Here is a 15,564-nt window from a genome sequence, read left to right as displayed (position 1 = left end):
TGCCACCACCATGCTTCACTGTAGGGATGGTGCCAGGTTTCCTCCAGACGTGACGCTTGGCATTCAGTCCAAAGTTCAATCTTGGTTTCAACAAAACAGAGAATCTTGAGTCCTATTGCTGCCTTTTGGCAAACTCCAAGCGGGCTATCATGTGTTTTTTACTTAGGAGTGTCTTCCGTCTGGCCACTCTATCGTAAAGGCCTGATTGGTTGAGTGTTGCAGAGATGGTTGTCCTTCTGGAAGGTTATCCCATCTCCACAGAGGAACTGGAGCTCTGTCAGAGTGACCAAGGCCCTTCTCCCCCGATTGCTCAGTTTGGCCGGGAGGCCAGCTCTAGGAAGAGTCTTTGTGGTTCCGAACTTCTTCCATTTAAGAATGATGGAGGCCACTGTCTTCTTGGGGACCTTCAATGCTGCAGACATTTTTTGGTACCCTTCCCCAGATCTGTGCCTGGACACAATCCTGTCTCTGAATTCTACCGACAATCCCTTTGTCCTCATGACTTGGTTTTGCTCTGACATGCACTGTGGGACTTCATATACACAAGTGTGTGCCTTTCCAAATAATGTCCAATCAATTGAATTTACCACAGGTGGACTCCAATCAAGTTGTATAAACATCTCAAGGATGATCAATAGAAACAGGATGCATCTGAGCTTAATTTCGAGTCTCATAGCAAAGTGTCTGAATACTTATGTAAATAAGGTATTTCTGTTTTTTATTTTTAATACATTTGCAAACAATTCTAAAAACCTGTTTTCGCTTTGTCATTATGGGATATTGTGTGTAGATTGATAAGGAAAAAATTGATTTAATACATTTTAGAATAAGGCTGTAAAGTAAGGAAATGTGGAAAAAGTCAAGGGGTCTGAATACCTTCCCGAATGCACTGTATGTAAGAGTAGTATAATTTACAAGTCAGTATGTTAAGAAATGTGTGTTACAACAAATGTGTGAGTGAGTGTGTCAGCAGACGACTGTGTGAGTGGATGATTGGGTGAATGAGTGTGTCAGCGGACGACTGTGTGAGTGGGTGATTGTGTGAATGTGTCCGTCTCACCGGCGCAGCAGCAGCTTGGGGTGGTTCTTGCTCTCCAGGTTCTTGTCGATGAGGTCAGATAGGAGCTGTTTGAGAACCCCTGTGGCGTACTCCATCTCCCCCTGCAGCGCTGTCATGATGAGCGACGCCACATTGCCACGGTCACGCATGGAGAAGGAGCGCTGCGCCTCCAGGGTGCGGATGAACGTCAACAGGAAGTGCTTCTTGGTGAGGAGCTGGCCAAACAGGGTCAAGGCCTTCTCCTGGTTGGCCTGGACCTATCAGGAAACAACATCCACATGTGTTGTAAATGTAATGTAAATATATGGAGTACCCCACATTAAAAAATACTACAGTGCACTATGGATAAAAGTATTTAAAGTTGACTATAGTATAAATACTGTTGTAAAAAACAACTGTAGTATGTACTATAGTAATTATTGTAGTCTTTTTTGCAAACTGTAGTATACTGTATTATTTACTTTATTGGTTTTGCGGACATTACTGTAGTAGTTTGTGTAGTATTTTGTATTTTTTTATTCTTTGACATAGAAGTGTGGTATTTCTCCTTTAGGAAACCTACTGCGCAAAATTCTCAAAGAGCACATTTTTCATAACCTGTAGGTAGGTACTTTAGGACTGAGGTCTGAATGGATAGTTCAGAGCTTTCGCTCAGAGCTTTCGCTCTTTTCTATAACCTGTAAGGAAGACAATATATCGTCACTACTTGGGCATGTAGGTTTCTCACTTATTGGTGGCACACATTGGGATTATGGGGGAAGGGAATGGGCAAATTAAATACTGTAGTATATACTATAGTAATTACTGTAGTGTTTTTGCATAAAGTTGTGTTTTTGTTATATTACTGTAGTATTTACTGTAGTGTTTTTGTGGACTGTAGTATTTACTATAGTATTCTACAGTATACTACAGTTTACTACATATTCTAGTAAGTACTGTAGTATTCTATAGTAAACTGTAGTAATTTTATGTGGGGTCGGGGTAATGTAAATGGTATAATGTAAATACATGGAGTAAGACTAACGTAAATAACACAACAATAAATGATGTAAGTATTATTTAGAGATAGGCTATGTACTGTATACAAGACATGACATATTGGCCTATGAGGCCATTGTTAGATTCACATTCATGACCTTAGCTGCTTCTAAAGCCTGCAGTGCTTTTTCAAGTTTCAACTTTTATTGTCACAAGGACAAGTACAATGCATTCTTTCTTAGGAGATGTTTCTTCAAATGTCTTATGATCAATTTGCCCTACGTCGTCAGCTGAGCACAGGAGAAAACAGAACGGAAGGAGGAGGAGGAGGAGGAGGAGGAAGGGGGATGCACTGGGGCGTAGAAAGGAGAGGGCCTGTGCAGTGCTGTGAGTCCGAGGGTGGCTGGGTGACAGAAGTCTGTTCCACAGGCTGGCATCTGTCACTTCTCATCAGCAATGCTACGGCCCCCTCTAGACCTAACCCACAATCCTTCACTCTAACTCTCTCACATAGACAAGGCAGTGCTACTGCTCAGAAAACCAAGGGTAGTGTCTGTTAAAAAGGGAGACAAACATCTAGTATATTCTGCAAGGCTTACGGCACATGTCATTCCTAAACAACACCCAGTACGTGTTAATAAAAGGAAAATAAAATCAAAGTACTGTCTCTGTCTTTATGAAAAAACACTTCCTCCTCCATTAGCCAACCGCCTGGCTCCATCCCCCCACCCGCCTGCCTCCCATGATCCTCGACTGACCTCATAACTCTGAAACACATCTAGTCCTGTAGCCAATCGAGGACCACCGTACCCACAATGCACTCTGACTTCACAGAATCTCCTCCTTCCACTACACGTACCGTACACCATGCACTCTGACTTCACAGAATCTCCTCCTTCCACTACACGTACCGTACACCATGCACTCTGACTTCACAGAATCTCCTCCTTCCACTACACGTACCGTACACCATGCACTCTGACTTCACAGAATCTCCTCCTTCCACTACACGACCTAATAAAGTGCCTCAATTCTCCTCAGTGGATCTAAATGAAATTCTGGGGCCTCTGGGGGAGCAGGCTGGGTACTGTAGGTTGCTTTGGGGAGAGCAGCTACACAGAGCAATAAGGGATTGAGCCGTGTGTATGGACACTTGATTACGCCTGGGACTCGAGGGGAAATTCAGTGGGAAAGAAATCCGGACATAACAATAAAGATGTAATCCCTCCCCTTTAGAAGAGCCTGTGGTTGACAGGGCGGGGAGGTAGCGAGTCTCTACACTGTATTCTGACAGGCATTTGCATATATTTCATGCTGAACCAGGTGGGATCTAGTAGCATATTTGAAATATATATGGAACATCATTGATACATGAAGAGAGAGAAGCTCCTATGTGATGTGGCTACTGTATATGAAATGATTACAGCCATATCATATGACCATTTCATCGGCTTAATGATTGGCTGTATGAAATGATATCATGTTACATACATCCTGTCCTCTGTACCTTCCCGAGCTGTAACATGGGATTCTGGTGAGACAAAGGTTTCCTCTAACATTCAGAGGGTGGGATATTAGATACAGATATAGATACAGATTAGTATAGATAGTGGTATAGATGTTCGAGTCTACATGCTGCGGTGGCAGTGGTGGTGTACCTCCTTGACCCGTACCTCCATCTCCTTGAGCACGGGGTGGTCCTCGATGCCGGGGAACAGGACCCGCATGGCGTAGGTCCTGTAGTCCAGGAAGGGGATGCCCGCTCCGTCCAGCTCCTGGGTCAGCTCGTGGATGTCTGTCTGCAGCTCTGCAAAGGCTGAGGGAACACACAGACAGAGAATGAACTTACTAGGATGTAGACACTTAAACACAGGGATGCACAGTCAGTTGCACTGGGTATGAATGGACATAGAAGGGGATTCTGGAAGTACAGTATCTTCATTACACTCTATGTGTGTGTGTTCCAATGTTACAACTGTGTGTGGCACCGAATGATCAATGTCATCTGCAAACATACGCCACCACACCAACACTGCACTGATTGGCTTAGAGAAAAAGACACAGGGAAATAGAATGTGGATGTCATTCTTCTGTTGTGTTTTGAACTGAATCCATACTACTTGGAAATACAAGAGAAGCGCTAAACGAAAGAAAATAAACTGTTACAAAAAAGGGGAGAGACAATGGAAAGAGAAAAAGATAAAACAAAGTTCATCGGAAAGAAAGTCAATGAATTGGATGAGTGGATAATTAATAAAGGAGCAATGTGTTTCATGCATCATTTCCCCCAGCTGTTATTGGCCAGCGTCGTCCGCTGGGATGATTATAGTAGACTGCCAAGCTCCCCCTTCTGTAAGGGCTTCACCATTTCTACACACAGTTTAGCAGCCACTCAAACATTATACAGACGGCACGATTCCTCCAGGTTAATTAAGGCTTTACTATCATGCATATATGGGCCTTTCAGTATGGGTCCAATTATTCATAGAGATAAAATAACTATCAAAGTTATAATGTGAATAATAAAACATTCTGTTGACAGGGAATGTGTCTGGCTGAGTCTCGACTTTCCAACCATTTGCAAAATGAAATAGTTATCCTTCATTCTATTGAGTTTGTTGTGTCTAAGCACCAAGCCAAAGCAGCCATTACATCCAGCAGGGTAAACTACACAGCAGATCGTCTCCCCGTCAACAGTTGCAGCAGCATCTAATATGTTGTTAATGGGCCATTAGCCGTGTGACTGTTAGTTTTGTCTGTCTGTTTGTTTGGATTACACTGCTCTCTGATGGCCCTCAGAGCACGGCTCATTGAGCTCCACCTCCCCTATCATCCTCCCCTCCCCTACTGACTGACACTTAGTGGGACACGCCCACCTCCCCGCAGCCAAGCCCGCCCCCCCCGTCTGCTGCCCCGCCCATCCCCATCACCTGGGTAGCATAGCCCGTCTGGGCCTCCAGCAGGAGGGGCGGGGCAGGGGGCGGGGACACAGCAACGCTCTACTTCCTGGTGGCACTCTTTTTTTACCTCACATCGTTGCCCAAACTTCCCAGCTACAGAGGCAGATGTGTAGATTACTCTCTGTTGCTGCTGGTCTGTCCGGTCTGAGACTGGTGTGTAAAGGAACTCATGTCTGTTGTGCTGCTGCTGTTTGTGTTGTAAATAGATCACGGCATATGAATTGTATTGAGCATGTGTGGCAAGAATGCTAAATCTATCAGGTATACATGTGGAGTAACAGTAGCTTTAACTCAATCACTCTCCGATGTTCCCTGTACTGGTCGATCTGACCCCACACAGTCCCCGTCTCTCTGTCTGTGCCAGAGTTCTCTTCCCCATCTCTGTATCCATCAGTGTTTGGCGACAGGCTGTGGGCTGAGACTGACAAGGCTATGACCCTCCGGATGGCCAGCCACAGATAAGGACCAATTAGTCTCGGTCCATCTCTCAGTGGGCAGCATAGACGCACCTCAAAACGTCAAAGCGACAACACCAACTTGGCTGTCCACACAACACACAGACACACTCACACGTTCAGAGGATACTGCGACCACATCACCAGAGAGCAAGCAGCCCTCTCGTATCAGCCACACCAACCTGTTACCATGACGACTGGACAGAGTGCAGCTACAGCACAGTCACATATCCACACAGAAAGAGAATAAGAGAGTGAGGGGGGAAAGAGAGAGAGAGAGAGAGAGAGAGAGGAAAAGAGAAAAGGAGAGAGAGAGGGAGAGAGAGTGAGAAAGGGAGAGAGAGAGGGAGAGAGAGAGAGAGAGAGAGAGAGAGAGAGAGAGAGAGAGAGAGAGGTGAAAGGGAGAGAGAGAGAGGTAAAAGAGAGAGAGAGAGAGAGGTGAAAGAGAGACTGACAAGGAGTGTGACTGTCCGTACCTTCTTTACACTCCAGGGCCACTCTGGACTCCAGGTTGTCCATCTGCAGCTGCAGGCGTTTCAGGGTGCGGTCAGCATCACGGGACTTCCTCTTGTAGGCGATGAGCACAGCGATGATGACCAATAGCAGCAGACCACCACCTCCGCCGATACCGATGATGGCAGGCAGGGTCAGCAGGCTGTCTGAGTAGATCTGGAGAGTACCAGGGGAGTACTCGAACCCACCCACCCGGATCTGAGCACACACACAGAAAAAAAACACAGAAACACGTCACAGTGCTAATCAAACAAAGCAATCACTACAGTGAAATAATCTACCCCTCAGGAACCAAAGTCATGAATAGGAGTAAAACACTGGGAATGGGTTCTAAAAACCCACATTTACATAAACCAGCAGGTCTGACAGAACCCATCACTGGATTATCACAAATCAAAGTATTCAGTGGGGGGTTGATAACTATTTCGATGAGCAATGATTACTGCACTTTAAAGTATCAAGTTAACACAGTCAAAGAATGTTAAACACTTGTAAAATTGGGTTGTTTCGGTTCAGGTGCTTGTCCTGAAGTTTGTCCTGTTGATGACAGTTTCTAAACATCATGTACTTTCTATTGTATTGACAGGGAAGGGACTGATGAGAACAGAAAAACCTGAAGGCCATAAAAGGTTTCTTAGAAAACTTGCAGGAGGCACAGCCGCCAACACACAGCTGTGCATCTGAGGAGGCAAACAAGACAACACACATACACACCAGACTCTGCACACATACAGAGACGTAGCCTTGTGTGTCGGGCCAGAAGCCTACTGGGGGCCCTGTATGTAGGTCACTTTACACAGGGTATAGAACACACAGCTGTGCCCTTCTCCCCAGCACACCCCACAGCGCACACAACACACACAACACACGCACAGGCGCACACACACACACACAGCCCAGCACAGAGCGGATGGAAACAGACAGTTCTATTTTTAAAGTGCCATTGTCAAGAGTAATGAATTACTATACCGACCCATGAAAATGGTATTTCTCCAATATTCAACATGACATTTAGTTGCAAAGCAAAGAGAATCCAGCTCCAAGCCTACTGGTAGTTTGGAGAGCTATCATATTGAATTACATGGATGTGTTGTCACTACTTTCAATGTCTTTCCAGACTACTAAATGTCACACAGATAGTGTGACTGGAGAGGATAGTAGAGATTTGTTTGGAGGGGACTGTGTGTGTATTTGAGGATATATAGAAAGTAGTACTTGGGGAAACCCGAAAAAGTGCACTGAAATTAGCTGTAGTATTTTAAGGAAAAAAATGTACAGAGGCAATTCCATCTTGAGTATATATAAAGGTTAGATTAAACAAAGTAAAGCCAAGGGAGACCGTGTGAACTCAGTCCAGGTGAGTCGTGTGCCATGTGAAATGCAATGGTATAGAGTAAGTGCTCACTGTGACTTTGTGCTGTCCAGTGAGGTTGGGCCATTCACACAGCAGCTGAGTCTCAGACAGGGTCAGAACACAGGGGGTCTCCCCGATGAACACCGTGTAGTTCAGCCTGGAGTTACCAGGCGCTGCAGGGATTAGGTTACGACCCTGGAAGGAAACACACAAAAACAGTGTCAACTGTTTCATTGTTTTTATCTGACCCAATCCTTTAAACCAAGGCCAAGCACAGAGTTAACCACACAAAGCCGTGCATTGGTAGCAAGGCAAGATATGTTCTATAATGTGACAGACTTTGGCTCGTATGGAGCCACCGCCGATGTTGGAGGTCGCACAATTTCAATCTGACAAAAGCTTTGGAAAACATTTTTTTTCCCCCAAGCATCTCTCTTTGCCTACGTGTCAGAGCGAGGCCATGAGCCCTGTAGCCTTCAACTCTAGAGAGAGAGCAGCAACAACAGAAGGGTGGCAGAGAAGAGCAGGTGGGGGGAGAGAGAGAGAGAGAGAGAGAGCTGTTGTGCCACCCACTGCTCTAGCAGCATGAGAGAGGTGAAGACTCAGTCTTCCAATCCCTCTCTCCACAGGGCTCCTCCCAGGCAGGTCACGCCGTGGAACACTTCAGGCATGCATTCTATTCACGATCATTTCACCCTGCATCAGCCATGCACCCAACACCCCACCCCGCGCACCAGATGAAAAATTAACTGCTTGGCGAATGCGATGCACATCTCGTAAAATACCCTTGATTATTTCAGCAAATTACATTTTCTTATTCTCATCACTGTGCTAATGTGAAGGTTAGTTATAACGAACCAGACGGGGGATTCTCTCTGCAATCAGAAAAGGTTTAGTTAATACATTTCATTTTCAATGATGGTTCTTATGTTGTTTTTTTATATTGGCTCAGAGGATAATTGGATGCACAACCGTCCCAATTGTGGCGTTTAGAGCTGGAGCTGAGGGACACGTGAAACATTGTATAATCTACATGGAAAAATCCGGCGGATTACATTTGATGTAACCCAAAATGGTAAAAATATATTTTATGAAATAGTATACACTGTATTTTAATAGGGATTAACAAATACAAATACATGAATGGCTTCTAAGATAGACAGGTGACAGAGAATTCCCTGGTAGACACTTGAAAATATAAATTTCAATTTCTGTGACTCGTTGAAATGACTGAGCCTCTCCTCAGTGTTCACCCCCCCCCCCCCACACTCCCACTCCAACCACTCTGCCCTGCTGGCATTCAGGCTCTCTTACCTTGAGGATGAGAGGGGAGGTGGGTTTGAGCTCCAGAACCCCGGTGGGGCTGAGGGGTTCGAACACGGGGTCAGGGTAGTAGCTGAACGTCTCGTTGACCACCACCAGAGCGTGGACGTTGTCCATGTAGAAGCCGATCTCATCCGGCCCACTGCCCGTGTCTGAGAAGCCCCTCTCGGAGTCGGTTACTGACGGGGCCAGGCACACCATCACAGAGTTATTAAACACTGTGCAGTTCTGAGCGGGACAGGGGGAAGGAAAATAGAAAATAAAAGAGATTAGAAAAGTGTGAGATGACAAATTGTATGTTCCCTTACAACAGTGGTCCCCACCACTTTTCACTCGGGCTCCCCTTGCTTCATTTGGGAACGCATTTTGCCATGTCTTATGTGTGTTCGTGAGACATCTGAGTGATGCAAACATTACAACAAAATCTATGGGCTAAAAAACCTAGTTAAAAAATGTTAGCTGACATGGGCTAGTTGATCTGGACATTTCTGACAAGTTATAAATAGTTCTCTAAGGTATGTAATGACTAACATGACAAGAGGAGCTGATGATGCACTCGCCAATTTCAAAATTGCACCTTGTGCATTCTACTATTACAACTTTTCAAGAGTACGTTGAGACCCAGACTGAGTTCCTTAAAAAAATGTGTTATAATAATACTATTCTAGTCTGAATTTAAATGACTTTAACCAGGTATAACATTTTTTTTTGTAATTATAATTAATTTACATATTTTAATAATTTAATCTCTGGAAATGTTTTCTTTAATCCCAGTATTTTCATTATAGAGATATTAGCAGTGCTATTTGGGTGGATTTTGTGGTCTCAAACCAGTGAATTTATTAACATTCTTCATCAGGATTATGGGCAAAATGTAATTATTGACAATGAAAGAGGTGGGAATGTTGTTCCCTTGTAATATAATTGCTACATTTACTATCAATATAGCATTACAAATTGTTTTCCAGATTGTATATTGGCGATTCTTTCTCACAATGTGAATATTGGGTCGCGACTCAGACAGCCTGTTCAAATTTGGGTCCCGAGGCAAAACCAGTTCAGAACCACAGCCCTAGAGGAGCCATGTTACTGAAAAACCCATTCAAATATTGGTTTATATGCATCTCATTACAGTTTCTCTAACTCCCAGCTAAACATTCTCAGAAAATATTACTGCTTTGCTGTGTTGGCTTTTATGTCTCCAGGTATTGCTAGTAGATTCAGAACTGAAACAATCCCCTCACCCACGCTGTATGCTTCTCTACATGGACCTCTTAACATGTCGTCAACACGGAGCACAAGGACCTCAGCAGCATTGTGTCTAGAGCAGAAGCTAGTTTGAACGGAGCACAAGGACCTCAGCAGCATTGTGTCTAGAGCAGAAGCTAGTTTGAACGGAGCACAAGGACCTCAGCAGCATTGTGTCTAGAGCAGAAGCTAGTTTGAACGGAGCACAAGGACAGCAGCATTGTGTCTAGAGCAGAAGCTAGTTTGAACGGAGCACAAGGACCTCAGCAGCATTGTGTCTAGAGCAGAAGCTAGTTTGAACGGAGCACAAGGACAGCAGCATTGTGTCTAGAGCAGAAGCTAGTTTGAACAGAGCACAAGGACCTCAGCAGCATTGTGTCTAGAGCAGAAGCTAGTTTGAACGGAGCACAAGGACCTCAGCAGCATTGTGTCTAGAGCAGAAGCTAGTTTGAACGGAGCACAAGGACAGCAGCATTGTGTCTAGAGCAGAAGCTAGTTTGAACAGAGCACAAGGACCTCAGCAGCATTGTGTCTAGAGCAGAAGCTAGTTTGAACGGAGCACAAGGACCTCAGCAGCATTGTGTCTAGAGCAGAAGCTAGTTTGAACGGAGCACAAGGACCTCAGCAGCATTGTGTCTAGAGCGGAAGCTAGTTTGAACGGAGCACAAGGACCTCAGCAGCATTGTGTCTAGAGCAGAAGCTAGTTTGAACGGAGCACAAGGGACGGGCCATTAGAACAAGGTCATTAAGCAGAAGTTGATTCTCTTCCAGTAGAACTAAAGGAAAGGTTAATGGAGCCCCATGGTGCAAGGTGAGGGGGTGAGGGGCGACTTGCCAACACCGCTTTGTCATCCTGGGACATTTTAAAGGTTAAACGGCCTGGGGGAGTGTTGGATGTTTTGTTTCAAGGAGCAGGGTAGAAACAGGAGACAAAATTGGCAGAACAACCGGCAGACAGTCTGATGGCCACCCATGGAAGACACACCAGGCGACGAGATGTGTGTGAGTGAGGTGTTTGTGAAGGGGTCTGGGCTAGGTCCATACTCACATGGAAGGATTCGGCGGAGCCGTACTTGGCTCTGATCTTAGGCTCTCTGATGGTGGCCAGGTTAGTTCCACTGACGGTCAACAGGGTTCCACCACTGACAAAATAAAAAAATTAGTTTGTTAACAAACAAATATGTAAATATGAGGATGCATAGAAAAGTATTAGACAATCAACATACAGTAGATTGAAGTATATTCATTTGCCAGCTGTGGGTAAGTTGTGAATAAAACCCCCGGAAAATAAAATGTGTTGTAGGTGTACTTTAGGTCCTAGGAGACAGTTACAAATGGAGTTTACAGTCCCAATGTCTGGAAAGCCAGTGCATAACAACACCCACTGTCTGGCAAGTATAGCGTATATCCATCCCTCTGTGTTCTCTGCAGTCGACTTTCTTCATCCTGCATGCATGGACAGGCAGCTCCTGGCTGAGGCTGGGCATGAGGCTGGGGCTGCCTTTTTAAAGCAGGCTTGTTATTTGTGTAGAGCCTGTACCTCCAGCCCGGCTCTTTATGTAAAAAAGCCCTCTTACCTCAGGTACACGCTTCAGGGAATAACCAACAGAGAATATACTCTCTCTCTTCACCCACCAGTGCAGGCACAGCCCCCAGCTCCAGCCTCAGCCACTATCTACAGAGCATTCGGAAACTATTCAGACCTCTTTACTTTTTCCACATTTTGTTACATAAAGCCTTATTCTAAAATTGATTAAATAAAACAAATTCCTCATCAATCTACACACAATACCCCACAATAACAAAACAAAAACAGGTTTTTAGAATTTTTGCAAATGTATTACAAATAAAAACCAGAAATACCTTATTTACATATTTATTCAGACCCTTTGCTATGAGACTCGAAATTGAGCTCAGGTGCAACATGTTTCTAATGATCATCCGTGAGATGTTTCTACAACTTGATTGGGGTCCACTTGTGGTAAATTAAATTAATTGGACATGATTTGGAAAGGCACATACCTGTCTATATAAGGTCCCAAAGTTGACAGTGCATGTCAGAGCAAAAACCAAGTCATGAGGTCAAAGGAATACGAGGAGAAGGGCCTTGGTCAAGAACCCGACAAAATGTGGAAAAAGTCAAGGGGTTTGAATATTTTCTGAATAAACTGTCTGTTCTAAGTGTGCTATTTCTATGCTTCCCGTTCTTGTTTTAGTACACCATCTTCAAACAGCTGAAAACACAACATTTTTGGTTATTGAAAATATATTTCAGAGTGGGACAATGGATGGTACAATGATTCTCTACACTATATATTGCTTGTTTTGTCACATAAACTGAAATTAGGCAAACTACTAAAATTTTAGCAACCAGGAAATGGCAGAGCGATTTTTGCATATTGCACCTTTCAAATAAACAAAAATGTACTACAGTAACTGTTGGCATTTATTTTTCCCACAAAACTGCAATACAAACCGTGTTTTTGGTGAACCGTTACACCCCTACTGGTTTGGTGCTGGAGATAATGAATATGAGGTTGAAAAGTGGCAAAATTACCCTTTATTAAGCAGTAACGTGGCTCCACTGGGCTTTGACAAAGTAGCTTATACTGCTTTCACAAAGGATTGAAGGTATTTTGCCTTTAAAAATAATAGGGCAATGTTTATATTACCCCCTTACAAACAGGCCCATTTTGACCACATTCTTGCCTGCATACACCTTTTAGACCTCCTGTGCACATGCCGGCAGGCCGGTGACGAGTGGGAGTGGTGAGCATCTATTTGAATAAATCCATTGAATATACACCATCAAAAACACATCTATTATTCATTTGTTTGGAAAGGTCCTGAGAAACATTAGAAGACTAATAACAGGTATTTTCAAAACAATAGAATGGCATATTTTGAGTTTACTTATGTCCAAATGAATAGTTCACTATTTAGTTCATTCAACAGACAAGACACACGTGCCCTGATCACAGTCAACACACACATATTTTGCGGTAATAATATAAAGGAATATAACAGAATAAAATACAACCAATATTTTTTTCCTATACAGCTTGTGTCACGGGAACGTGTGGAATATAAAAAGTAACATTTGAAACAGAACCCATGCATTTTGTTAACCACACTTCATCTCCTTCCTACCGGCCCTCCACTTTGTTAGGGAGCAGGGCGTAGGGTTTTACATTGAGAGTATCTACATCATGATACCAATAGAAAGGAATAGCAATCCTATTTTCTAAAGCATGTCAGTCTCATGTTCATACTTCACAACCTCTGCAGGCTTTCGGTGTTGCCTTTACACGACTGATGAAACTAATAGGCCTGCACTTGATCTGGCTACATTATTGCATGATACATGTTTCTGGTCAGGGATAGCTGTACCACGCACACTTATTTGCTCAGCCAAAAATAGGGCTGTAGCGGTCATGACATTGTGTCAGCTGGTTATTGTCATGCAAAATAATCTCACTGTAATTGACTGTTAATTAACATCAACACGTTTAGCATCTCCTGGTCTCCATCAACACGTTTAGCATCTCCTGGTCTCCATAAACACGTTTAGCATCTCCTGGTCTCCATCAACACGTTTAGCATCTCCTGGTCTCCATAAACACGTTTAGCATCTCCTGGTCTCCATCAACACGTTTAGCATCTCCTGGTCTCCATCAACACGTTTAGCATCTCCTGGTCTCCATCCACACGTTTAGCATCTCCTGGTCTCCATCAACACGTTTAGCATCTCCTGGTCTCCATCAACACGTTTAGCATCTCCTGGTCTCCATCAACACGTTTAGCATCTCCTGGTCTCCATCCACACGTTTAGCATCTCCTGGTCTCCATCAACACGTTTAGCATCTCCTGGTCTCCATCAACACGTTTAGCATCTCCTGGTCTCCATCAACACGTTTAGCATCTCCTGGTCTCCATAAACACGTTTGGCATCTCCTGGTCTCCATCAACACGTTTAGCATCTCCTGGTCTCCATCCACACGTTTAGCATCTCCTGGTCTCCATAAACACGTTTAGCATCTCCTGGTCTTCATCAACACGTTTAGCATCTCCTGGTCTCCATAAACACATTTAGCATCTCCTGGTCTCCATCAACACGTTTAGCATCTCCTGGTCTCCATCAACACGTTTAGCATCTCCTGGTCTCCATCAACACGTTTAGCATCTCCTGGTCTCCATCAATACGTTTAGCATCTCCTGGTCTCCATAAACACGTTTAGCATCTCCTGGTCTCCATCAACACGTTTAGCATCTCCTGGTCTCCATAAACACGTTTAGCATCTCCTGGTCTCCATCAACACGTTTAGCATCTCCTGGTCTCCATCAACACGTTTAGCATCTCCTGGTCTCCATCAACACGTTTAGCATCTCCTGGTCTCCATCAACACGTTTAGCATCTCCTGGTCTCCATCAACACGTTTAGCATCTCCTGGTATCCATCAACATGTTTAGCATCTCCTGGTCTCCATCAACACGTTTAGCATCTCCTGGTCTCCATCAACACGTTTAGCATCTCCTGGTCTCCATAAACACGTTTAGCATCTCCTGGTCTCCATCAACACGTTTAGCATCTCCTGGTCTCCATAAACACGTTTAGCATCTCCTGGTCTCCATCAACACGTTTAGCATCTCCTGGTCTCCATCCACACGTTTAGCATCTCCTGGTCTCCATCAACACGTTTAGCATCTCCTGGTCTCCATAAACATGTTTAGCATCTCCTGGTCTTCATCAACACGTTTAGCATCTCCTGGTCTCCATAAACACGTTTAGCATCTCCTGGTCTCCATCAACACGTTTAGCATCTCCTGGTCTCCATCAACACGTTTAGCATCTCCTGGTCTCCATCAACACGTTTAGCATCTCCTGGTCTCCATCAATACGTTTAGCATCTCCTGGTCTCCATAAACACGTTTAGCATCTCCTGGTCTCCATCAACACGTTTAGCATCTCCTGGTCTCCATCAACACGTTTAGCATCTCCTGGTCTCCATCAACACGTTTAGCATCTCCTGGTCTCCATCAACACGTTTAGCATCTCCTGGTATCCATCAACATGTTTAGCATCTCCTGGTCTCCATCAACACGTTTAGCATCTCCTGGTCTCCATCAACACGTTTAGCATCTCCTGGTATCCATCAACATGTTTAGCATCTCCTGGTCTCCATCAACACGTTTAGCATCTCCTGGTCTCCATCAACACGTTTAGCATCTCCTGGTCTCCATAAACACGTTTAGCATCTCCTGGTCTCCATCAACACGTTTAGCATCTCCTGGTCTCCATAAACACGTTTAGCATCTCCTGGTCTCCATCAACACGTTTAGCATCTCCTGGTCTCCATCCACACGTTTAGCATCTCCTGGTCTCCATCAACACGTTTAGCATCTCCTGGTCTCCATAAACATGTTTAGCATCTCCTGGTCTTCATCAACACGTTTAGCATCTCCTGGTCTCCATAAACACGTTTAGCATCTCCTGGTCTCCATCAACACGTTTAGCATCTCCTGGTCTCCATCAACACGTTTAGCATCTCCTGGTCTCCATCAACACGTTTAGCATCTCCTGGTCTCCATCAATACGTTTAGCATCTCCTGGTCTCCATAAACACGTTTAGCATCTCCTGGTCTCCATCAACACGTTTAGCATCTCCTGGTCTC

At 44.4% G+C, this 15,564-nt stretch overlaps 1 protein-coding gene across 2 annotated transcripts in view; it reads right to left on the bottom strand.

The window, feature by feature from the left end:
• Positions 1-15,564, bottom strand: part of LOC110492210 (plexin-A1) — a 306,350-nt gene that overhangs the window by 16,272 nt on the left and 274,514 nt on the right. The window contains exons 17-22 of one of the 2 annotated variants that reach the window (XM_036947176.2): positions 10,940-11,033; positions 8,635-8,871; positions 7,372-7,515; positions 5,930-6,164; positions 3,697-3,854; positions 1,061-1,317 (exon numbers count right to left, since the gene is read on the bottom strand). In XM_036947176.2, the coding sequence (XP_036803071.1) occupies positions 1,061-1,317; positions 3,697-3,854; positions 5,930-6,164; positions 7,372-7,515; positions 8,635-8,871; positions 10,940-11,033 (1,125 nt within the window). The remainder of the gene's footprint in view (positions 1-1,060; positions 1,318-3,696; positions 3,855-5,929; positions 6,165-7,371; positions 7,516-8,634; positions 8,872-10,939; positions 11,034-15,564) is intronic. The other variant, XM_036947177.2, reaches the window with a different exon arrangement.

The sequence above is a fragment of the Oncorhynchus mykiss genome, chromosome 16 (assembly GCF_057628025.1).
Source record: "Oncorhynchus mykiss isolate SJ-2025 chromosome 16, ASM5762802v1, whole genome shotgun sequence".
Lineage (NCBI taxonomy): Eukaryota > Metazoa > Chordata > Actinopteri > Salmoniformes > Salmonidae > Oncorhynchus > Oncorhynchus mykiss.
Note: the sequence above shows the minus strand (reverse complement) of the source record. Positions and strands in the feature narration are given on the sequence as shown.